The sequence below is a fragment of the Magnolia sinica genome, chromosome 10 (assembly GCF_029962835.1).
Source record: "Magnolia sinica isolate HGM2019 chromosome 10, MsV1, whole genome shotgun sequence".
NCBI classification, from domain to species: Eukaryota; Viridiplantae; Streptophyta; class Magnoliopsida; order Magnoliales; family Magnoliaceae; genus Magnolia; species Magnolia sinica.
In genome coordinates, this window is record NC_080582.1 from 1,119,317 (window position 1) to 1,145,908 (window position 26,592).

Sequence of the window (26,592 nt, forward strand, 5' to 3'; positions counted from 1 at the left end):
GTCTAGAGAAGGATGGAAGTTGTATGATAGATATGGATTGCCCATTTCCAATCCAGTGTATGAACCTCGTCTAATGTAATCAATATGGACCGCTAATTTTTAGAGACATTTGTCGATTATGATCATCCAATCAAAGCGCCTTTAAAAGAGGGATTGACAAATAAAGGTGGGCCCACAAGAAAAAACAATTTAGACCAATGATTAACACTTTTCTACTATAAATGTATGGACCATAAATTTCCTACCCATTGATTGGACAGTTGATCTATTAGAGAGATTTTTGGAAAGTATGAGAAAATAAAAGGTAGGTAGAAATCATGAGTGATTTGAATGGTGCAGTCTTTTTCTAGTAAAAAAAGGGTAGACCGTCCATGTTGACAGACATTAAATATTGGCTAGAAGAACCCGTCAAAGTTAAAAGACTTTTAAGGGGGATGACAAGCAAAAGTGCGCCCATATGATGGGCAATCTAAAATGAACGATCAGACCACTGAGATAATCATTATCAACTGCCCATTTTCCATGCCCAACACCTTTTTTTTTCTTTTCTTTTTTTTTTAAGACCCATAAATCATCCAAAGCCAATGGGGGGAAAAAACGATAATCAATCACTCCAGACAGAAAGTAGCTGACATTGGCGTAAAACAACTTTTCTAATTCCAAAAACCTTTTCTTTTTCCAAGTACATGAGCTGCAATCATGGATAGAACTTACATGTATACAGTGTCTGTGTACGGTTATAGTTACAGAGGACCCATATGCATATATAGGTGCACGAAGGTGAAAAAATAAAAACCGACCTGATTCAATGAGGGAGAATGGAGGTGAATATTTGGCTACCATTGTCTCAGGATCTTCCAAACTCAACCAGCAATACCCCTTTGGCCTTCCCACTTTTCCCGTGAGGAGAAATCCCATGAAAATAGAATCTTAACCATTCTCATATTTAGTGGCCATTTGCAGAGATCTCTTTAACATCTTCTTTCCTTGTCTGGTAGATGGCTTTATGACGACGATCCACCTCCTCTCTGCGAAAAAGGATGCCGCTGGTGGTAAGTTATCGGGAAGGGACCCCTTCACGATAAGGTTGTGATGCATGGGGATTCCATAAATGAAGATTTCTTTGGAAATCTTGTTCCAATTTTACCAATAAAAATAAAAATTTCTTTAATATAGATGATGCAGAAATTGAATGATGATTTTGAGTTTCTTAACAGGAGGTGCTGGAGACTGCACAATGCTAGATCATTTAAAATGGCAGTTCTTGAGTTCATTTTACTCAACTGGCAATGGTACAGGTGGTAGTAGTACCAACCTTTCAGTAGCCTAATGGCATTGACCATGCCCTAACATCTCCCTTATCAGATGATCCATGGATACCCAACGAAAATGGACAGTTGAACCAAATAGTCCACATTTAACTGGGACCCAATTCCAACAGTTGTAATCATCAATGGAGAGATACCGTGGGGCATCTCCCCTACATCATTTGGCCCACCATATGAACAATTTGGATCACCATGCGGTGGCCCCCACCTTTACAGTTTATGGCTGAGCAAATGCATGCTTAGCCGAAAATCGAATATGGAAGGAGTCACATGTTTGAGAAGATGCTGAGAACATTGAAAACGATCATGCACCCCGTCACATTTGGACATGTAGTCAGTCAATACATTGATTGCACTGATCCGTCAGTGTAATCCACTCATTCCCACAAACCATAAAAAAAAAAATTGGAGGAAGAAGAAGAGGAAAAGATATATATATATATATATATATAGAGAGAGAGAGAGAGAGAGAGAGAGAGAGAGAGAGAGAGAGAGAGACTCTTCATAAACCACCACCTTGAAAATCATGGACTTTGCCACATGATGAATCATGGATTCAAAATCTGAAGACAAGAAATGTTAAAAGCAGGAAAGAAGGTAAAAAGAGGGCACATAATAAGCTAACCTGAGATGTCGTGAGATTGAATCGTAGTGAAGAAGGCCAACAACTCTACGCTTTCGTTCTTTTCTCAGGTTCCCACCACGCCTGACAACAGGCAACTGCTTAATTCCTTTGGCCTCCATGAGCTCCTTTGCAATGGTCAAATCAGTGTCTGGATAACAAGTTAAAAGCCCACGCTCTCTCCCTCGGTAGTGTGTTCCTCGAGTACAGACAGTTGAAACAAGAAAGGTATTTGCCTGTACAGAATTTCTTTAGTCAATCCATCATTTGTGAAAAATAAAAACAAACAAACACATTGGCCAACCTTAAAATCTGTGTGCATCACAAGGGAAAGCGAGGAAAAGAATAGATTCATGATAGTAAAATTTCACTTAAAAAATATACAATGAAACATAGAATCACGGACTCCAGCTCATTAGTCGAGCTGGTAGACACAATGCCCATGTGTGTATGGTCCATGGTTCGATCCTTGGTTGTCTTACCTTCCAAACCTAACCACCTTGGAGATATCCAAGCAACCAATACATATATAGACATGCACACATGCAGGTCCACACACGCACACACACAGCAGTGTTTTAAGTAGCTATACTATGTAATGTAACTTGGCCTTAATGCTATGTAGCTTACGAAAAAGCTTAAAGTCACATGTAGCATACACTACATGCTATGTAGCTCACATTACAAGGTATTTTTCACTACAACATCAAAATAAATTAATGTTTTCAATAATTTGCAACATTTTTCTTTTTTCAATAGAAATTAGTAAATTTTTTCAATGCTTTTTGTAAAAAGAATATAAGTAATAGTATTAAATCAGTTTCATTGCTCTTTCTTTACCTTCACACTTAATCATTACCCTTTCCCTATTGCATTTGGCACAACCTTGATTACAAATCTAGAAGTAGCGTGTAGCTTATGCCTCACACTTCAGAGCAGTGAACGCTACACTACATGCTATTCACTATTTAAAACACTGATATACACAGTAGTCGTGAAAATGAAGATTAACTGATCGCTTTATTGGAAGAGCACCGAAAAGGCGCAGAAAATTACAACCTAAGCAAAAAGGAAAAATTACAGTCCTGTAAAGAATTTATACAATCTTAACTAAATGAGATTAACACATTTTTAGGCGTCCACAAAACAGGGCCTTATCATTTTCAGAGGAAATGATAAATAAATCCTGCAGTAGCTGGTTGAGAATAGCTTGGAATGGATTAAAATGGATGTGCTAATTCATTGATTTAGGAGTCAATAGCATTTTGATGGGAAATGTTTCAATAATCTACCCTAAGAGAACATTGATGTGAGCTTCTAGCAAATAAATAAATATGGCATATATTCCCATAGAGTGTGCATATTTATAACACGTAAAGATGTTAACCATAAATTGAGGAGCATACAAATAATTTTATTTTATTTTATTTTATTTATTATTTTTATATATATAGTTCTTAGAGAGCAGCTAAAACTGCACTTCTTAGTTTAAAAATTCAATTCAGTGGAAAAATTAGTTCTAAATGTACATACATCCAAAAGGGATGAATCATTCCTGGTAGTATCAGAGGATGTCTTCGACAGCGCCCGCTGGATATCACCAACAGTAGCAATACCCTCAAGAAGTTCCTCAGCATCAACGACAAGAACACAATTTTGTTGGGCATCATGCATAAGTTTAATTGTCTCTTTCAGAGTTACTGTAGGCAATACTTTCACATAGTTCTTCAACATGACCTGAGATACCTGAAACAAACAAAAGCATAGAAGAAAAAGGTTGAGACAAAAGCCTAAGTGTTTAATGAAAGAAAGCTAGCACAGTCATCCTAGAATTGACAGAGAGAGGAACCTTCAGATCATCCAAGACAGCATCCTCATCAACAGTTTCATGGGCAGCAGCATTTTCCAGGTCAGAGAGTTCCACATCATTAACGCCATCTTGTCGCACCCAAATAGCCTCACCTTTGTCTTCAACAGGTGAGACTGAAGAATAACCCCGCCTTGGGGGCCTTGGATCAGTTGCCTCAATCTCCTTAGGCTGGTTTGCCACAGAAGGTACCCATATTGCTAACCCCACAGCCCCCTGTTTTCAAAGCAAAAAGTATTTCCTACTCATCAACCATACTGTTAGAAATTCAGTCAATCCTGGCTGACAGTTTCACACTGATGATCAGATGATTAGGAGTGGTCATCCACTTAGTATGGCTAATGCATCATGGCCTTCCAATGGTATCATGGAACAAACGATGGTCCAGATCAATAGGTGGCTGTCCACGAGTCATTTAAATGTCCAGGGGATATTGTGAATTTCCCCATGAAGGTAGCGATATTAGCATTCCCCTTGGCTATGATATTTACAAAGAAGTTAATTAGAGCTGGGTGGATGAAGCAGAGAAGTGCCTCTAGAGTATTATGTGATCACAAAGTTCTATAAGAAAAATATTACATGACCACACACATGCATGCGCGTCATTGCCTTTATCATCTATTTGGGGCCGTATTTATGGATACTGTTTTGCCAACGGTAAAACAAGAATTCTCTAGAAGAAAAAACAAATCAACTCCCACTGCTTAAACACCTTAATCCAGGCTTGACCACATTTAAATTTGTTACACATATTTTTTAAATATAGCCAGGTGTGGTAACATGAATTGAATTATCTAAGCATGCAAGCTCTGGGCTGAAAAGTTACCATGAGTGGAAGCAAAATCCTATAATCCTTTGTCAGCTCAAACAGAAGTAGCACTGATGTCAAGGGAACTGAGCAAACCGAAGCCAGTGTAGCAGCCATCCCAACCTGCATGGAAGGTGCAGAAATATAAATCAGCTAGCACATATCATAATCACACAATGCAAGTAATGGGCAAAAACAATTGGACAAATGCATAGTTCAAGTTAACTTGATCGAGCTGCAATAAGAAAAGCTCACCAGGGCATAGGCCTGTGGCTGGGCAACAGCAGCATTTCCTGGTATAGCTGAATTGATGATTTCCGCAGCTGAGCCCCCAAAAACGGCACCAACAGCAGCACCAATCATCAAGCTTGGGGCATAAAGACCACCTACAAGCCCAGACCCCTTGCAAAGAGCAGTGGCCACAACTTTGGCCCCAACTAATTGAGTTAATAGCCAAATTCCAGGGGCTGAAGCACTCTTCCCCGTACGTAGGATTTCCTCAACATTTGTGAAACCCCAATACAGTATTCCGGGGTACCTCAGAGCTATTAGACCAGCACCTAAACCACCTAAAGCTGGACATACAACGGTGGGAAGAGAAAATCTCTCCTTGATATACTCAAAAAACTTGGTGAACCAAGACACCAAGCGAGTGAAGACCACACTTACCGCTCCACACAACATACCCAATATGAGGTATAAAGGTAGCTCTGCAGAAGTAAAATAAAAATGAGAGATTTTTTTATTTTTTTTTTAATGATGAATAAATAATGAGAGAAAGTTAAAAGATAGAAAATAGATATATGCATCAACTGATAGAAGTTAGCCATATATCCAACAAACCTACCAGTCGATAATTTATAATCCTATCTAGAGAAGGCATCAAAACCATGACTTTTCGCTATTTCCATTCCCTACTCATTTGAGATAACATGTACTGCTGATTTTTTAAAAATCCTGACACGTAGTTGCATGTACTTTGTATATAATCCCCACCAATAGACAATGTATGTTCACAATTGAAAGGTGCAGAGAGCCATCGGCAGTGTATCCCATAGTTGCCAGACCCAGAAACAGGTGTTGCAAATGGTGTGAGAAATGTCTCATTTTACAACGTTTGAAATTCTTGTCATGCAGTTGCATGAATCGACTTGGGAAAGAGCAAACTCGAAATAGAAGTATTTTCCTAGAGAAGATTCCTAATAACCATGGTTTATCCAACCAACATTTTGAAAGACGAGATTGTTAGAACTTAGAACTCCCTGGATGCATTCAGAGGTTAAGATGAAAATAGCTATTTCGACCTGTGCTTCTAAGAGTTATCCATGACCTAGGGGTTCAAGCCCATAGCTCAATGGTAGAAGGGGTGTTCAACATTCAGGTCTCCGGTTCAAGTCCAGCTTACCTTTAAAAAGAAAAATATCCATGCATATAGTAATGTCAACTGTTGAGATGCATTTGAAAGCTAAAGACAGCTTCACATTTTCATTAAATTAATTATGACGCTTATTAATCAAAACCAATGGCACAGAGGAAATCGAGAAGATAACCCTATAAGAAAGCCTATATCAAAATATATCCTTCACCTCATGAACTCCATTGTGTGAGTCTAAAGATCTTGTTTACAAATCCCCCAAATGAACTGATGAGGAAAGACTGTTGAAGATCTTAAAGTTTACAGTGGATTTATGCTATTTTCTAATGCTACGGAGGGTCGTAGCTACACTATGCTACACTACAGGCGCTTACAAAACTCCCCCAAATGAACTGATGGGGAAAGCGTGTTAATAAAATTGAAAGTGAATCAAAACCTACTATTTGATTTGAATCTGATAACAAAGGATTCACAATTTAACTTCAATGCTGTTTGGCAATTGCATGTGAACAGTAAATTGATCTAAAATGAGATGGAGCAGAATTTTAAAATTTTTGTTGGTTTCAATATTAGTTCTAGGCCTAGCTTCTGAGTTAAGGGCGATGAAAAATAGTCAATCAGGGAAGGTTTTTGGTGACAACACCTGTAGATACCAGATGTGAGAATGCTGACATGAGTAATGAGAAATCATATGGAAAAAAAGGATCACCCTCTAGGAATTGAGGGCAATCATTCAGTTGTGGGTTGATCCACAGAAAGAAAGGGATTCATTCCAAAAGGAGTAGATCATCATCACAGCCACCAACCGATAAGCCGAGGGAATCGGATACCTTCTAGGAATCAATCCCAACGTTAGTTATTTGCTTGAAATGCTGGGTGGGCAAAAGAGAGAATATGGAGTAGGTTGATGTCAAGATCTAACATAATAGAGATCGCCCAACATATAACAATGTACATACCTTCCACTTCCACAAGCATGAGAACTAAATCGTTAACCTCAATAAAAAAGACACGGCAGAAACAGGCATAAAAAAAACTTGATACATCAAGAATTTCACTGATGATGCTGGACAATCTCCTCCTCACAGATGATAGTCACATCTCAATTTAATGATAATCGTTTTGTTGCTAATCATGCCTCCACAAGCTTTAAACAATCAAGGAACCTAACACAAAGTAAATTTCCAAAATTTACATTCTTCCTCTACTACTCAATCCCTCCACGAGTTTCCTGTATCAATTGTATCATCTATACGTTCCACACGTACAAACATAACAATAAGGTCTCAGTAACCAAGACAAGAGGCAGCATGCATTATAGTCACACTTATTATTAATAACGCAAGGCATAATAGGTGACAGAATAAGAACACATTGAAAGGGGTCATATCCTGGTACAATAAAATATGTTTATCTCAATTCAGAAGATTGTACCAATTCAGAAATCACTCCAGAGTAACAATAATCACCCCTGTTATATTCAACATGCTGACGAAAACTGATATCTGACCGATATGCAAACTTTACTTAAGCAACTGAAAATATAAACGAAGATATAGCACATATGGGAATCGGGAATGCCGCAGGATTCAACGCCACTTTTCTGTCTTTGATAATAGTTGTCTATGTGTTTCCAGTATGATATTTAACTCATTTCCAAGATAATATCCAGCTGAGTTAGAATAAGATAAAATACCAGCAGCAGATTTCAGTTCGTACGTGGGCACTGTAAAAGCTGGCCTTTCTCCAAGTATGATAGTTGATACCGTAGATGATATAACAGAAGCTAATATTATCATTGCAGTTGTAAACGGAGGTGAGTTTTCTGCTCGAAGTGGCCTTAGTACAGTTTCGATGGCAAAGAAGCAACCAGCAACTGCTGCATTAAACCCTGAAAGATCAAACAAACACAGGGTTAACTTTATTGGAAGAAGAATACTGCAAAGGACTGCTGACGTTTGATTTCAATTAAAAAACTTAACTCGAAATCATCCATTGATGAATAAAACTAATTTGATCCCAAGCTACTAACAAGGAGTGGTATTTGAGAATATGCAAAACAAATAAAGAAACAAGAAAATCATCATCATCATCTATGCCTTGTCCCAACTAATTGGGCAGCTACACAAATCACCTTCCGCCATTCCACTCCATAAAGGACCATCTCATCAGTTAGACCATAGGTCATAGAAACAAGAATATGATGAATAAAAAATGTAATAAAAAGGACAAAAACCCAGGCAAATAAATATGAAAGAGTAAAGTCTGGCATACATGAAGAATAGCTAGTTTCTTCGCTATTCATCCATAAAAGGGAAACAATCCCAGCATATCATGGGGTCAACACAGAACAAGTATGAGTGTCAGCGGCTGAATAGTGACATTTATCAACAACAACACGCACATAAACGTAAACTAAGGGAATGCAAGGGAAAGCAAAAATGTGACATAAGCAGGAGGTGAACTCATATCAGCACTGGAGGAAGCAAACCCTTTGCACCTGTTTGTTTTGATATAAAGTCCTGGAAATTGCCTTTCCTTTGCATTTGCAAGTGTTTGGATTGCAATCCCAGAAAGGGAACCTTTTTTCCTCTAAATTTGCAGTTTAAAATGTTGCATCAGAGACAAACTGTTTTCCCTCCATTTGACTTTTTGAAAAGAAAAAAAAAAAGAAAAAAAGAGTTGTCCTCTCTTGTTGAGGGGAAAGCAAATGCAAACAACTTGCTGCAGCATTTACTGCTTCCCAAATAGGTGTGAATGTCTTGCTGATACAACCTTGTTGCATTCCCCAGATTGCATTCTAGCCAAACAAGCCCAAAATGCAAACATATAGAGATGGTGGGTTTCAAAGCAACTGTCGACAAAGACATGGTCAGTCATTCAACAAGACCAACCATTCACGTCTGCAGAGCAGAAAATTGAGAGAAATACCAAACCTGAAGAAATTCCAGCAGCTGCACCAGCTGCCACGAGAGCTATCCTCCTTTCATTGTTGTTTTCCATCATTGCTGAACACCCATTTGCACATGATTTACCAATATCAACACTGGGTCCCTCAGGACCTAAAGAACAACCAGTGCCTAATGTTACAGCAGCCTGTATGGCCTTTATTGTAGGTAAGACTCCAGCCAGCAGATCAAAGCCCTGCCTCTGAGAAGACCTTGGCTGCTTTATTTGGTCAAAAATTTCAAGTAATCCATGCATCATGCCAACAACAACTCCTCCAGTCACTGGAATTAACAGTATCCTGTGCCATGTATCAGCTAGTCTCTGCAAACGGAGCCAAGCAGCCCCCTCATTTGGAGTACCCGCCCAGGCCCATTCGTGTATTACATGAACCTAATTAAATTAAATAATGTACGTCAGCAACACATCAAGGATCATGACTTTGGGAAGCAATTATGAAATGACCTCAAACATAATCATTAAAATAGAAAACATGCATGTTTGAATCAAATGCTCTAGCAAATCAAAACCATACTGACCAAATTCACCCCAACAAAACATGAACTAGTTCACACAAAACAATATAGTAATTATGGTGACTAAAGATACTCTCCTAGCTTCACAACTGCCAGAGAGCAACCATGTGTCACGAGAATATTCAAAGGAAATCAAAATTTAATATAAAATCACTGGAAGCATAAATGATTTTCAAATGTTTCCAATACCAATCATATTGCCAGAATATGGTTTACCCAAACACAGATGATACAGAGTGTATACTGACCACTGCATACAACTTTGTATTGGTTTTGGAGCCGACTGATATTCAGAATTTCTAACAGTGGTTTCCTAATTTATAGGAAATCTAGTTGCTTGCTGAAACAGATCTCCAAGACAAATAGCCTCTACTCATTGGAACGATGTAGGGAAGGCAAGCTGGCAAAATGGATAATCAGAACTTGCCTTTAGTCTCCGTCAGGGACCAGCTAATGGACAGTTTGATTAATCTTTCCCCCAACTAAATGAGCAAACTATCCTTAGTTCTCCTACAGGAACCAGCTAATGGAAGGTTTGATTAATCTTTCGCCCAATTAAATGAGCAAACTATCCTCATAGATTCCTTATAATGACTGATATGTGCTCTGATTCAAAGTGCTCCCAAAACCAATTTTCTAAACTTTGGTTGCAGCTCATATATTACCATGAGCCCATGATAGCTCGGTGTATCTCAGTACAGAATAACAAGATAGGTTCTCAAGCATCAAACTGAGTAACTGACATTCATTGCTGACATAGAAATCAACTAACCCAGGAACCTTCGAAGACAAAAACAGACCCAGATTTCAATTTAAATAATAGTAAAAGGAATCCATTGTGAAAAACACTATTTAATCTAAAATTTAAAAAAAAAAGAAGAAATTTTCAACTACGAATGAATCAATAATACCCAATTCTAAGGGGAGGGTTAATTCTATTCTGAAAAGATGGTTTTCTTTATTCGCGTTCCTACTGATTTAAAATCAAATTTTCGTGAATAAAAGAAGAAAACAATTGCCAGAACTTAAAAAAGCGCAGAAGAGAAACCCAAATTTTTATTTTTTATTTTTTAAATGGAACTTGGATTAAAATGAATCCATTGTTAAAAACACTAATTTTTAATCTAAAATAGAAAGAAGAAATTTTCAACTACGAATGAATCAATAATACCCAATTCTAGGAAAAATAACTATTAATTCAATTTTGAAAAGATGGTTTCTTTATTCGCGTTCACTACTAATTTAAAATCAAATTTTTGTAAGTAAAAGAAGAAACAATTACCAGAACTTCAAAAGGAGCAGGAAAGAAACCCAAAATTCATTTTTTTTAAAATGGAACTTGGATTGTCCAATGTTTAAAATTTTTAAAAATCAAAATCAAAATCACATCAACCAAATTACCGAAACTTCAAATGCTAATAAAACAAACAACCAATTCAATCAAAATTCATTTTTTTCAAATACTTCAAATTTTCCATACATGAATCCAAAACCCTAGAAATACCAAATGGGTTTAAAAGCAACTCACCCCGAGATTAAATGCCGCGACACAAAGCCCTGTGGCGAGCCCGAGAAGGCATCCGATCAGCAGCAACGCCCATTCAGGTGGGGCCCCATCGCTAAGAGAATCTTGCGGTGGCGGTGACCGATCGAACGGCGAATCTGCTTCCCTGTCCAGATGCCTCCGGCTCAATCGAGGACCCGACAGACGTCGATCCAACTGCTTCAGAATATCCCGAATCACCTTCTTCTTCGGTGCCTGCGATTCCAAATCCGATTCCGGACCCGACGGATTCGATCGAAGCAAGAGATCACGGTCGTTGAAATCTCCGGCAGACATCTCTGCCCCTTCCTTGCAAAACCCTAGAATTCGACCATTTGAAGGAAATAGACTGCAGAGAATGGGAGAAAGTGGGAAATAATCGATGTTTCTGAGGGTTGAAATGGAATTTTTTCAGAACAGAGGAACGATGGTCGGACGTTTGACGATCTTGGATCTAGTCGTTGCAGAAAATACAGAAATGCGTGGAAGAACCAAGGGGACGATAGCTTCGATACGCGAGGTGCGTAATGCGCATCGCTTGCGGAGTATGAATATCCGTACATATGCACATAGCATATTACACTATGCATACGTATAACGCAATCTTAACCGTCAAAATTTTCTTTCACTATTGGAAAAAAATCTTCACCCCAGAAAATGGCGTTAGTTATGTTTGTATTGTGCCATCAGAACGCATGATTATAATGGACATGGATAAACGGTCTACATTCCGTGAACAAATGTCCAATAATTCGACGTTGGGTTCGTCTAATACGTAAGGTTTTACCCGTTTACCATATGTAATGAGGGTCCACATCTTAGACGGTTTAGATTGAGCTACATGTATGGCACGTGTGAGTGTTTTCGTTTCCATGTGTGTGGATTGTCACACTCCGCCAGATAAATCAGTGTTTTTACCAATACGATCACTGCACGTTTGGAATAGGTGGGTCCTGTCAGATTTTGAGGCGAGAGAGCTGGAAACGTCGAAATTAAAAAAAGTGATTTGCTAGGGTACGGTGGGTGGGTACCAAAACATGGTACCTTGGCTGGTTCCCAACCCCGGATTTGCATTTCTAGAATGATCTGAATCGTTCATGTTTTCAATAAAACCATGTAGAATGTAAAATTTTATAATTATAAATCATTGATGATCTATATTATTGAATCTTGGATTTTAATCTGATCCATTGAATATTCATATTAAAAAACAGAGCATAGATCCCTGAAAAATGAACGGTTAAAAGCAATACGGCTGGTAAAAATCAGACACTTTACCATATTATGGTATGGAGCCACCGTACCCGGAAACGGATTGGCTATCCCCCTGCAACCACCAGCCCGGTGGCTGGTGGTCGGTGCTCTGTGGGCCCCACCATGATGTATGCGTTTCATCCATTCTGTTCTTCCATTTTTTTAAAGATCATTTTAGGTTCTGGTCCAAAAAACGAGGAGATATAAATCTCAGGTGGACCACACCACAGGAAAACAATAGCAATTGGATAACCACCATTAAAATCCTCCTAACGCCCACTGTACTTTTTATTTGACATCCAATATGTTTATTAGTTCATACAGACGCAGATGAAGGGAAAAGACAAAGATCAGCTTGATCAAAAACTTTTATGGCCCCAAAAAAGTTTTTAATGGTCGACGTTCATTCAGAACTGTTTCCTTCCATGTGGTCCAGTTGAGATTAGGATAAACCTAATTTTTGGTCTCCTACCGTAAAATGATCTAGAAAAATATATGGACGGTATGGATGTAATACATACATCATTGTGGGGCCTACAGAGCACCGAACATCAGCGATTGGCTGGTGGCAGGGGAGTAGCCGATACGTTTCCACTGCTGTGGGTACGTGTCGTGCAAGGACGAGCGCTGACGCTCCTCGAGCTCCGAGTTGACGAACGGTTCAAAAGGTTATCAAAGTACTCTGGGCCCCACAATGATTTATTTATCATATCTACACCGTTCATCCCTTTTTCTAGATCATTTTAGGTCCTGATCCAAAACAATTGGTAATTTCCAAGGCTAAAGTGGACCACACCACAAATATCAGTGATTTTCGCCATTAAAACATTCGTAGGGCCCACCGTAACATTTATTTCCCATCTAATCTGCTCATAAGGTCACACAGACCTAGATGAGGAGGAAAAACAAATATCATATTGATCCAAACCTTCCGTGACCCCAAAAGGGTTTCAATGGTAGACGTTCAATTCCCTTTTTTTTTCAGTGTGGTCCACTTGATCTTTCTATATGTCTTATTATTTGTCTCAAGCCTTAATACGAGCTCACCGAGTGGAAGGACGGTTTGGATATAATTCATACCTCATGATGGGACCCACGGAACTTAGTGACGTCAACACATCAGCCACACCGGTGGTGTGTGTTACACCAGCCAATCCGCTTCCGTCGGAACCACGATATGGGACGTTGGCTGGTTCCCACCCTCGGATTTGCATTTTTAGAATGATCTGAATCGTTCATGTTCTCAATAAAACCATGAAGAAGGTACAATCTTATAATTATGGGTTATTGATAATCTCGATTTTTGAATCTTGGATTTTAATATGATCCATTGAATATTCATATTAAAAAAAGTCACCCGTTCAACAAATGTTTCTTACTATATCAACTATATCTTACGGAGTATAGATTCCTGAAAATGAACGGTTCAAATCATCGTTTAAAATACAATCCGGCTGGAAAAAACCAGACTTAACCGGGGAAACGCTCACCTGCGCACCAGTTCTCACGGTAACTGGTCAGAGCTTTTTTACAACTCATCACACGTGATCTAGGCCCAAAATCTGAACCGTCCATGTGATGCAGAATCCCATGAAACATTTAGGAACAAATTTCGCTCTGATCCTAAACTTTAGTGGGCCATGAAAAAAGGAATCTTTTTCGTCCCTTGATTTTTCTCTCTTTTCCATGGCCCACCAAAGTTTGGATAAGGGTAAAAGTCAGGATCCAGGGGTTTCATGGGGTGATTCATCACATGGACGGTTCAGATTTTGGGCTCACATCACGCGTGATGAGTTGTGAAAAAAGTTCTCATGAGTTCTCGTAATAACTGATGCGCAGGTGCGCATTAACATATCATGATGCGGGGCCACCGTACCCACCAAACCCGAATCCAGAAAAGCTCTCGAAATCGCAAGTGTGTAACTTGCGAGTTGACTCTTTTAGCCCACAAACACCACATTTGGATCTGCTTAATTTTTGAATTATATCGTAAAATGATCCCTCAAAACGCATGAACGGTGTGGATGTAAGGACTCAAAACGCATGAACGGTGTGGATGTAAGGAAAGTATATCACGGTGGGCCCCACAGTCGGGGATCCACCCACCTTGGTGGATCCGGGGATCCACTTAAGCCACGCCCAACACGCAGGTGCGCTTGCCATTCACTTGAAAAGGAAAGGCGCACTTGCGAGCGCGTTCCCCATTTTCAGCTTGCCGACGGGTCCCACATTCTGTAAGATCCGAGCCGCTCATCGAGCAGACCCCATTACAGTATTATTACCAGATGTCGACACGTGCGGGTCCAAACATACCCGACTAGACCAATGAGCTTTACCGAAGCCAACCTGATAATTAGTTGGGCCTGACAGGCACAGCCAAACCCGTCGGGTCTAGGAATCAAGCTCGAGCCTGATAAGTTGACCTGGCCCACTGATCTTATTTAACACTGGTGGGCCCTGCCGTGCCTGCAGCTGTTTCTTTGTGTGCTAGTAGGGCCCACATAGCCCACTATTAATATGTAGATTGTGGGACCCTCATGATGAACTGCTTGGATCTCACGAAAAAAATACCACAATGGAACTCACCGAATAAACGGTCTAGATCTTGCACATAAGAACGTGAAAATAGGCTCAGGTTCGGGCTAGGGCCAGCCTCCATTTCGGCCCGTATGGGCTCGGGCTAGGCTTACTCTTAAGTATAACTATGCCGGCCGGCTTGGATATACATCAGCCTGTCCTGAACGTAGCCCATTGATAGGCCTGAGATAAACGGTAGAAAAAGTAATGGATGAGATCATCTCATGGGTTCTGTTTTTAAAATATAAGCCATCGGGCCTATTTCATGCATATGGGTGCACCCGATCGTGAAACCACCGACCTTGGTGGATAATTGACGGTGGGCCCACCATAATGGATGTGTTTTGTATTCAGACCGTCCATCCATTTTTCCATCCTACCGTTAAAATTTCTTAGGGCCCACCGGAATGTTTATTTGCCAACGAAACTGCTGTCTAAACCATCCAAAACTTTGATGGCCCACAAGAATTTTTTAAAGACAGGCATTCGATCACCACCGTTTCATGTATTATTGTCCACCTTAGATTTGGATCTACGTCATTGTTTGAGCTCATAACCTAATCTGAGATGAATGAACGGTGTGATATAAAACACATACATCAAGGTGGGCCCCACAGTCACGGTTCTACTGAAGCCGCGTTTAGGGAGAGATGGTTCTGCCAGTTCTCATGGCTCTAGCGTATCATCTCCACGGATACAGTGCTCCCTACAGTTTAGGGTTCTAGGTTTTCACTACGATTGCATCTCAGGGCTGTTTGTTAACGCTGAATTTTTGCCCTTAAGAGTTGGGAAAAACTGCAATTTTTTCTCTTTAAATTGTTTGCGTAGTACAAAATTAACTTTTAACATATGAAACTTCTTTATGCCCCACCATAATATGTGTTTCATCCATTTTTAAAGATCAATTTAAGGCTTGATATAAAAAATGAGAGGAATATAAATCTCAACTGGACCATACCATTGGAAAACAATAGTAATTGAATATCCACCATTCAAATTCTCCTAAGGCCTAATGTAATGTTGTTTGCGTAGTACAAAATTAACTTTTAACATATGAAACTTCTTTATGCCCCACCATGATATGTGTTTCATCCATTTTTAAAGATCAATTTAAGGCTTGATATAAAAAATGAGAGGAATATAAATCTCAGCTGGACCATACCATATCCACCATTAAAATTCTCCTAAGGCCTAATGTAATGTTGTTTGCGTAGTACAAAATTAACTTTTAACATATGAAACTTCTTTATGCCCCACCATGATATGTGTTTCATCCATTTTTAAAGATCAATTTAGGGCTTGATATAAAAAATGAGAGGAATATAAATCTCAGCTGGACCATACCATTGGAAAACAATAGTAATTGGATATCCACCATTAAAATTCTCCTAAGGCCTAATGTAATGTTGTTTGCGTAGTACAAAATTAACTTTTAACATATGAAACTTCTTTATGCCCCACCATGATATCAGCTTATCCAAAACTTTTATAACCCCCAAAAAGTTTTTAATGGTCGACGTTCATTCAATACTGTTTTCCTGTAATGTGGTCCACTTGAGATAGGGATATATCTCATTTTGGTCTCATACCATAAAATGATCTAGAAACATAGATAGACGGCAGAGATCATGGTAGGGCCCACATAGCACCGACCATCAGCCATTGGCTGGTGGCAGGGGAGTAGTCATGCGGATTGGATACTGACAGGTTGAGTAGGGAGAGTCGCTACTCAAGTTACGTGGGCCCCATCATGATGTATGTTTTGTATCCACACTATCCATCCATTTGGAAATATAATTTTAGGTAAAGATCCAAAGGATGAGTCAAATCCAAAGCTCCAGTGGACCTCACCACTAAAAACAGTGGGGAGAGTGACGTCCACCATTAAAAATTAAATAGGCTATAGGAGTTTTAGATCAATATGATTTTTTTTTATTTTTTTTTCCCTCTTCGTACATGTATTTGTGACCTTATGAACATATTAGATGGAAAATAAACTTAAATAGGCCACCGAAGTTTCGGATCAATATGTTTTCACTTCATCCAATTGGGAATGACTTTATAAACAATTTGGATAGCATATAAATATAAGGTGGGCCTTATTTGAAGGTTTTGTTATAATTGGTGTTCAATCCTATACAACACATAGTGACAAAAAAACATTTCCAAACGAGAGATAGGGGCAAATGTATCAAATTAATATATTTCAAACATTTAAGATGTTTGTTTACAAATAATTTGTTTCATATTTAGTACTTAATTTTTGGACTTCAGCCATAATTATCAAATAAGTTTTTTTTTTTTAAGATTCAGGCTTTAATTTCAGATTCAGGCTTCAGATTTCAGATTCGGTCTTTAGACTTTAAATTTAACAAATGGGGCCTTAGATGATGATCTCAACCGTTCATAATCTCATACCTGCGTCAACTATCCAAACTTTGACTCATGCACAATCATCTACCCAAGAAATGTTTATTAGGGCCATATGAAGCATACAACCCAGAAAATAGACGGTTCAGATCATCATCTGAGATGCAATCCGGGTAAAAAATCCACCCCTCTACGATGGCTGTGGAAGCATCGTATCCTAGACGTGGATTTCTTGTCATCCTGACACCACTGCGTGGCCCACTTTGATGCATGCGTTTTATCATGCCGTCCAATTTTCAGCTCATTTTAGGGCATGAGCCCTAAATTAAAGCATATCCAAATCTGGATATGTAGACCACACGATTGGAAACAGTGGATAGTGATATCCACGGTTGAAATCACCTTGGAGCAGAAAGTTTTAGATCTGATATTTTTGTTTTCCCTTAAATCAGGTATGTGTGAACTCATCAATAGGTTGGATGACAAACAAGCATTACTGTGGACAGTGGCATACTCTTGACACCAGTTAACTAGGTGGGGCTGGGTAACCATGCATGACCAGATTTGATTAGTCAAGTCTACTGAACAGCTTTCAAGCATACTTTGTGTGGCACGATTGATGTCTGCAACACGTGTTTAATCAAATCTCATGAATGAAGGGGAAGCAGATTTGGCAATGCCCTCACCTTACACACAATAAGGCCATGTCATTGTAAGGTTTGACTGGCTATGCGTTATTAGATATGAAGCCAAACAAAGCATATATTAAAAGTGATGCAAACTGGATACTTCCTGCTTGTACATACATGGATGGGCGGCAACCTATTGCGATTTGAATGGCCTACAGGCCACAATCAGAGATAGTTCTTGTTGCCCTCTACATGGATGGGCGGCAACCTATTGGGATTTGAATGGCCTACAGGCCACAATCAGACATAGTTCTTGTTGCCCTCAATTTAGTGAATCAAAGCTACTTGTGCATTCGAGAGCCTGGATTGAAGGTGCATGTGAGAATGGTTGCATGGGCGTGAGATTAGAACGGATCCTATAGTCTAATCGATCATTAGAAATGCGCTGGCAATTTGAGTAAGGGAAGGTATTATTACCTTTTACGAATGAGTTATTTTTACTTGTACTATTAATTACAAGATCATCGAGTTTAAGGACTTTTTATCTCATCACTATTTGACATTGTATTTCTCAATCATAATAGAGAGAGGACAATCAAAGATGGCCTTGTATGATAGACAATGGTTATGTCTTTTCTACAATAATAAATATGCATTGTCCCTTTCGTTGTGGGCCTCACATGATGGATGGTCTAGAGAATGATGGAACTTTTCTAGTATGATAGATATGGTTTGCCTATTTCCTATGGAGTAATTAAATGTTTCGGATCAATGTTTCAGAGCAATGGAGCGTGTAGTTCAGTGATCCAAACTATTGAAATGATTGGCCCAATCTGGATGCACGCTAGAACTCACCAATGCTTAAAGTCTTTGACATGTGTAATCCCTAATGCAGAAAAATAGTGGAAGCCCTTCTAGACCTATATTGTAAAGAAATTGCTTCTTATTTCAGTTTTCAACTAACATATTACAGGCAAACAATGCATACAGTGAAATAAGTCAAACATTAATGAACAATTTCCCCAAATTCAAATGCAGAGCATGTAAAGAATATTAGTGCATGGTTCCATATTGAAATATCTCAAACAGAAAGTACATAAATCCTCGAGATACAAATACAAATGATCATCCAAACATCTCATCACTGTCTAGTCACCATTCCACCATTCTTCATTTCGTCTAGTCACTTAGCATATGCAAGTCAGTGCAATCTCTGTTGTGAGAAAAATGCCTGGAAAATGAAATTTATGATTAGAACCTAAAAGTTATATGCTAGAATTTGGTTTCTTAAATCCATAAAAGAAGTCGAAGCACATACCTAACTATAAAAACTAATAATGGATAAAACAGGAAGTATATGTTTCAAATGCATTCGGTCCAAGTGTCTTGATGCGTGTAACATGTGGGGCTAGTAATTCTGAAATTCAATCTTTGATTTAATACACTCCGCCATAGATCTTTCCAAAAATCTTAATCGAAGCTCCTGTCTAACCCGTCGATGGTTGCCCTACAAAAGACATAAAAATAATACATCAATTGCCCAGGAAAAGAGATTGTGGAAGATTTGATGGAAAATGAACTTGCAATTAGATTTACTTGGTCATAACAAATAGAGAACTTTTTAGGTTGCGGATATATTACTGACACGAACACATTTCAAGCTTAAAATGTGCAATTAGCATACTCATCCAATATGGGCTTCAAAGCATGGGTAGAATGCAAACAAATGCAAATGCATTTGCTCCTCAATGAGTTCTCTATATAAAACAAAAATTTATAGACTACTGCAATTGAACATTATACATGTTGTAACGCTAACTATCATATGCTACTACTAAATTACTATAATAAAAAAATCATGTCAAGTTAACATAAAACGGAGGCTGAGCCCACACGCATGTGGAATTATGACCATCCACATGCGGCCACAAATGCTAATATGGAACGTGTGCTTGAGAACCCAATTTTCCATTAGATGAGCCTTGGACAAGAATCAAGTTTTTTTTGCTCTTGAAGTTGGCCACAATATACCATTTAAAAAAATAAAATAAATAAAATAAATAAATAAAGAAGAAGAAGAAGAAGAAAGAAAAAAAATGGCTAATACAGCTCTTTTGAACATCCATTTGTTTCGTACATAGTAGTCCACTTGAGGAAGGAAACACTTGATTTTTAAGCCAAACATTCTAAAAAGTGTGACCCACTTAATGGAAAGCTTTTATCTCATAACCTTATGCCACATTGGTGCATGTCGCTGCATTTGGTTGGGCAATGCTTCACACACATGTTAAGAAAGCTTACCCACAACTTATGCTTGGTCCAAGAATCAGGTTGGATGCAAAACATGTGAGCCAATCGTATGCAAATGTAATGGACAGTTAGCATTTAACATATGGTATTATTGGTACATCAGATAAGCAGACAGCTTGAATCTTGTGCAAGGGAAGCTATATAGTGACTCTCGCTTAATGAGCAGCTTGGTCATGAATATGTGTAACTCTCTCATCAATCACATGAAACGTGCCAGTAGCATCACCTATAAAATCTAGAGAGTACAAATTAAATCTCTGGTTAAAGCCTAAAAATGATATGCAATTATTCATGGTAAAGGAATTCATCAACAAAATAGAACTACATAAATGCGGAAACTGTGATGATGCACTCATTCCATCCAAATGGGGCAAGTGATAATCCACACTATAAATCCAATGAATCTCAGTGTGGATGGAAGATGCCCTCTGATAGGGAGGTTCTTGATCTTTCGATCAATGTCCCCCGAGTAAACGGTTAAGGTGTGTGTGTGTGTGTGTGTGTGTGTGTGTGTGTGTGTAACAGCATTAACCTGTGGAAAATGCCAAAGAGTGGATGGTTAGGAACTTCCACTTGGTTCATGTTCCAGTAAAATGAGAACTTGTCAAATTGTTGACAAATTACAAATGCAAATCAGATTTTATCATAGATATGAAATCACCATTTTCATTTAATATTGGCTTGAAGGTTTGGACTGACTGCACAATTCAGACTTCTTGCTTCATCAGTATTCTCTGCTAACAAGAAAAGATATTAGAATATTGCCACCAAAAGGAACACATGTTACAGAGCAAACAATCATATGGAAGAAGAGCATCTGCCAAAAAATAATTCAGACTGGACTACTCATATGGTGGTCTAGTGCGAAAAAAGCATCCACACTTTTAAATAATATTGCCAGCTATGCCAATTGAAGATACAAGTGTGGCCCACCTTGTTAGTTGTCAACTTGATTTTTGCACAAGGTCATCTTCACAAGAACTCTTAGTGAACGACTACCATTATTCAAAACTGAAGTGATAGTAAGATGCTGACCATCAGATTAATGGCCTGCAAACACAAAATGGAAGTCGCTGATCAAACAAGTAAAGTTGTCAAATGAATGTGCATTGATAAGATGGTCCTCCATAGAAGGATCAGGTAAACTTAGATGGAAGATGCAATGATATCTTCCAACCAAACAATTACATGTGCCTGTCGAAGGTGAGGACAGCTAGCATGGGTTCATTCCAAAGATGGTCTTGGTTGAAGCATTTCTTCAAACAATTAGCGTGCAGATTTGTATATAAAGAAATAATTAAACAGCATTCCAAAATTATAATAAAATATGAAACCAGCAATAGATTTTCATAGCAAGAATTTAAAGTGCTTAAAAGAATAAATTTCTCAAAGTACATAGCTAGAATTTAAAATTCTTGAGACTATAAGATACTAACTTGAAGTATGGATTAAAAGGTAAATAAAAATGAAGAGTGGAAACAAGTATCCCCTATGTATGTACCTCTCATAATGATAGAAATTAAAGTCCGACTGCTTGATTGTAAACATCTGTCGTATGTCGATGGAGGGTATGTGCCGGATCTTATACCAATCCTCTCCCCCATCTTCTCGAACCCTTGCATTGAATTCGTCACGCATCCACCACAGCTCCAATTTCTTGAGGGTAGTCACGTGTTGCAGTCCTTCTGGAAGCTTCTTCAATTGCTTGCAGTCACCTATCCATAAATGTAAAAGACTTGGCATAGCTCCTTCCTCCACTCTCCACTCCTTTAATTTACATAACGCTTGAAGACGCAAGGATTCGAGTTGAGGAAACCCTTGTGCAGAGCAAGCCATTTCCACTCCATCATATGAATCACCGAGCAATCTGAGAATGCGAAGGCTTTTCAGCTTCTCCAACGTCGCCATTGGGTCTTCCTTTAAACGGGACCATTCCAAGGAGAGTTTGGTGAGGTTTGTTGGAAATTCAGGTAACGTCTCTAACTTTCCTCCCAAATGCAACTTACTTAACTTGAGAAGATGTGAAAGATTAGGTAACGACAAAACTAAGGCTCTGTCTTCAAAAAAACGTATCGGTACTGACATCCGCGCCCACAGATGATGGAGGCAGTTCAGATTGACAATAGCCTCGGAGAATAACTCAGCATCAGCTTCTGTTTCAAAAAGTATTTTTAAATTTCTAAGATTGGTGAGCTTTCCCAAGCAACCCTCCATCCATTTGCCAGCATATACTCCAGATAGAGTCTGGAGGTTACTCATCAGGTCGAGCCTTGGATGCCCTTGTATCACTCCAAAAGGTAGCCCTTGTATCCATCCCGAAGTCATAACCGTCTGTGGTTTGTCCACGAGTAATCGAAGATGTCTTAACTGATGCATCTTCCCAATTGTGTCGGGTACTTTAATACCATTACTGGAATCTAAAAGTAGAGTTTGTAAATTGATAAGATTGCCTATCGACGATGGGAGGGTTTCTAACCAAGTATTAGTACACCTGAGATATCTCAAATGGATTAGTTCACCTATTTGCTTCGGTAGCTCTCTTATTTCTAAATCAGCTAGATATAGCACCCTAAGCAACTTAAAGCCTTGGAATAGAAACTTCATTTGCTCCTCTTCAAGCCATGTATAGCCTTGGGCGTAGATCAACACAGAACGAAGGTTCGGAGTGGAACTACTTAAGGAAATGAACTTACTTCGGTCGTTAAGGTGAAGTGCAAGTCGACGGGCTCTAGATGCGGAAGGAGCATTCCCATTGTTACCGCGAACTTCGTGAAACTTGCTTTCCTTAGCTTCTGATATAGATAGATCACGCAAAAGATCGTGGATGCGACAACTTTTGATACCCCTGCTTGAATTTCTTCTTGTCAATTGAACCATACTTCTCTTAACCAACTGCATCAGATAATCTTCTCCAACCTCTTCCAATGTTAGTTCCCCTCTTTCTTTAAGAAACCCTTCTGCGGCCCACAGTCCAATCAATTCCTTGGCTTGGAACTCGTAGTCCTCTGGAAAATTTCCCAGGTAGAGAAAACATGGTTTTAAGTAATAAGGCAAATCTTTATAGCTTAAAGATAATATGCTGGAGATTTGGACTTCTCCCTCGACAAACTGCCAGCTGATGCTCTTGCGTACATTGTCCCACTCCCTTGGTTCCTTTCCTGATAAGAGCCCTCCAATGACTGCAATCGCAAGAGGGAGACCATGGCATTTTTCCACAATCTCTCTTCCCAGCTTCTCCAAATCCTGCGGGCAATCACCATCTCGTTCTAGGAATGTTTTTTTACGGAACAAATCCCAGCTCTCTTCATTGGTTAGAAATCGAAGTTCATGGGGCCGGCTTCGTGGATCTGGATCTGCATGTAAAGCGACGTCTTTGTTTCGTGTGGTGAGCACGACCCTACTGCCATTATTCACATCCGGAAATGCATCCTTGAGAGCATTCCATGCTTCCCTTCTCCATATATCATCCAAGACCACCAAGTATCTCTTGTCATTCAGATACTCAGAAATCTTGTCCCTCAGCTCAGCAATGTTCAATTTCTCTGCTGTATTGTTGGATACCACCATCCAACGTCTTACAAAGACCTGCAAAAGATCTCTCGCAGAATACTCTTGTGATACAGAAATCCACGCATGAGTATCGAAATGATTCTTAACAATATCAGTGTTATAAAGCTTCTTAGTAAGAGTGGTCTTACCGAGACCACCCATTCCTACTACAGAAACAACACAACGTCGCAGCTCTCCCTCTGTTAACCGGGCCACCAACATCTCCAATTCCTTCTCAAAGCCAACAAAATCTGTTTCTTGAGAAAGAGGAGAAGTGAGCCTCCATTCTTGGAGGCTTAGACCGGAAGAGCTCGTCCCTGCTCCTTGGCCTATATTTTCAATTCCATACGTCGATCTACTTTCAGAGATCGCACGGATTTTAGCCTTTATTAGCTCGATTTTCGATCCCACCTCATGGCGAGGTTTCAATTCATTGAAGATGCAACCGTACCTTTTAATGCCAGTTCGCCTCAAGTTTGCTACCTTGAAGAGAAAGGTGTCGATGACGTCCTCAGCATCATATGCAACATCTCTCACATCCCCCACCCAGCACTTAACTCTTTTATCTCCTTCTTGTTTGGCGTCTGCGTCTTCCAAGAAGCATTGCATCCGCTTAAATTCAGCCTCGAGCCATTCGACTTCATCGCCAACGCCATATAACAAAATGGCTTCTTGAAGGATTGGGTCAGCGAGTTTTTGGAGAAGGAGCTTGACAATGGACTCGACAATGGACATCTTTCCTCACTCTTTTTTCTCTCACAGGAAAGAAATTCAGATAAAAGCTTTGTTTCTCTTCACTTCAAGTTGCAGGTCTCTTTGTTTACAGAGCCCAACTTGACCGGTCACGAGACAAAGCAATCATGTTCGTTGCTACTCAATGGTTGACGTCCTTGTTTTGATGAATCTGGACCGTCCATCCTGTGGACTTGGGTTACAGAGACATGGATGAGGGAAAATACAAATATCAGCTGGATTGAAAATTTCAATTGCACCAAGGAAGTTTTCAACGGTACACGTTTCATTCCCACTGTTTATGCTATTGTGGTCTACTTTTAGCCTTGGATATGCTTCGATTTTGAGTTCGTACTCTTAAAATGTAAGAATAACAGATGGACCGCGTGGATAAGATACATGAATGATGCGCTCACTTTTATAAAATGAAACCGTACTGCTTGCAAAGTTTTGAGAGTGGATTAAGGGGCAGCCATGATCTTAATGTGAGGCTCACCTTGATGATGTGTTGTATATTCATTCTCTCCATCCATTTTTCTAGCTCATTTTAGCCTATGGTCTGGAAATTTAATAAGATCAAAATCTCATGTGGACAACACCATAAGAAACAGTGATGACTGAATGCCCACCATTATAAACTTTTCAGGTCTTATCTTAAGCAGATCTGTAATGTTTTTTTTCCATCCAACCCATCGATACGGTTAACCATACCTGGATGAAGGTAAAATATATACATCGCTTGATCTAAAACTTTCGTGACATGCAAAAAGCTTTATTTTTTTCACGCGCACACACACCCACAAGCATCGTGAATTTCACCACTTATGGGTACTTGATCCCTTTCCCTCGTGTTGAAAATCTTTTGAGTCCGGCATTTCGCACGAAGTTCATGCGCAAGGATGCTGGTGGGCCCATTGAGATGTTTTTGTAAAATCCACTCCATTCATCTGTTTTGAGAACTCATTTTAGGATGTGTGACGAAAAACAATAGGTGTATCTAACACTCAAGTAGGCCACACGAGTGGAAATAGTTGGAATTCAATAAGCATAGTTGAAGCATTCTTATAGCCATAAAAGTTCCTTATCAAGCTATATTTTTTGTGTTTTCACTACATCCCATTTGAAATAGCCTTAGGAACTGGTTGAATAGCATATAAACGTGGAGCCTGTTGATGCAAAAAACTGTTGTGTCCTCCTCCCACGTCCTACCACCTGCACCAGAGAAGACAAAGGAGACCTTGGCTCAAGCCGGGGAACCTCCGATGCTAAAGTCAGCACTAGGACTGATAAAGAGAGGGATTTTTGAGAGAGTTTTCTGCGTACCTTTCATTGTATAGGTTTCCTCTTTTTATAGGAAAAGGAGGGTCCTATTATGCAGGGATTCTCCTCCGAATATCTCAGAGATTTGATTTAATAATAATCCGTTTACGGATTCTGCCCGATCCCGAGATCCTCGAGATCGAGAATCCTTCCACAAGATTTGCAGGATGGTATTTGTGCTTACACCGTCTCTTCCTTGCTCGACTCGACCTTAATCTCGCTCTGGTAATAAATGAGTCTCGGCTGGCTGTAAGGACGAGGCTTTTTGCCTTCTGCCAGATGAAATAGAATCGGTCTGTAGCCGACCTCCTTTCTTAATCCGATAGCCGACACTATAACCGACCTAACATGGGACGATTTTATGGTCGGTCAGGAGACTTCTAGCATTTTGGCCTTAATCGGTCCCTTTAGACATTGCTGCCTCATTATCCGAGTCAACTTTATGCGCTTGTATATTTTTTCTATGGCTCATGACTCTGAAAGCCTCGATCAAGCTTATTACCTCGGAATCCTGGGCAGTGAAAATAGAGTTGGTCCATTCCATATCCGGGTATCCGGACTTGTCATATTTTTCTCCAACAGTAAGCCCCCTTACTCCTTGTGTCAACCGTGTTGATGCTAAGGAGTAAAGAGTTGTTGGATCGGTTTTAACTGGAGACCGACATTGTGATGGAACATTTAATGCTCCTTACGTCGTCCATAACAGGCGTCGATTCATTACCCAAGGCCGCACGTGTAGGCAGCCGTTAGAGCACCTTTCCAGCTTGTGAGCATTGGACGCGTGGCGAGGACGGTTCTTCCGTCAGTTGGCGTGTGCCACGTGTCA

At 39.5% G+C, this 26,592-nt stretch overlaps 2 protein-coding genes across 13 annotated transcripts; both read right to left on the reverse strand.

Moving 5' to 3' along the window:
* Window positions 1-634: 634 nt before the first annotated feature.
* On the reverse strand, window positions 635-11,543 carry LOC131257699 (chloride channel protein CLC-f-like). Its single transcript, XM_058258511.1, has 9 exons — window positions 11,011-11,543; window positions 8,937-9,339; window positions 7,697-7,891; window positions 4,881-5,335; window positions 4,644-4,748; window positions 3,800-4,033; window positions 3,484-3,696; window positions 1,954-2,186; window positions 635-1,028 (listed from the first exon to the last, which is right to left on the reverse strand). The coding sequence occupies exons 1-9, from the start codon at window positions 11,320-11,322 to the stop codon at window positions 947-949; spliced, it is 2,232 nt and encodes a 743-aa protein (XP_058114494.1). The 5' UTR covers window positions 11,323-11,543; the 3' UTR covers window positions 635-946.
* Window positions 11,544-18,780: 7,237 nt separating this feature from the next.
* LOC131257700 (putative disease resistance protein At1g50180) lies at window positions 18,781-24,663 on the reverse strand. 12 transcript variants are annotated; one of them, XR_009177558.1, is made up of 6 exons: window positions 21,667-24,661; window positions 21,099-21,215; window positions 20,827-20,899; window positions 20,264-20,400; window positions 19,174-19,362; window positions 18,781-19,086 (listed from the first exon to the last, which is right to left on the reverse strand). XR_009177558.1 is itself a non-coding variant. In XM_058258512.1 (2 exons), the coding sequence occupies exons 1-2, from the start codon at window positions 24,447-24,449 to the stop codon at window positions 19,035-19,037; spliced, it is 2,835 nt and encodes a 944-aa protein (XP_058114495.1). In that variant the 5' UTR covers window positions 24,450-24,659; the 3' UTR covers window positions 18,781-19,034. The 12 variants fall into 12 exon arrangements, 2 of the variants coding, with proteins under 2 accessions (XP_058114495.1, XP_058114496.1); XR_009177556.1 differs by having other exon boundaries at window positions 20,157-20,400; XR_009177561.1 differs by lacking the exon at window positions 21,099-21,215 and having other exon boundaries at window positions 20,157-20,400; window positions 21,667-24,663.
* Window positions 24,664-26,592: the final 1,929 nt, after the last annotated feature.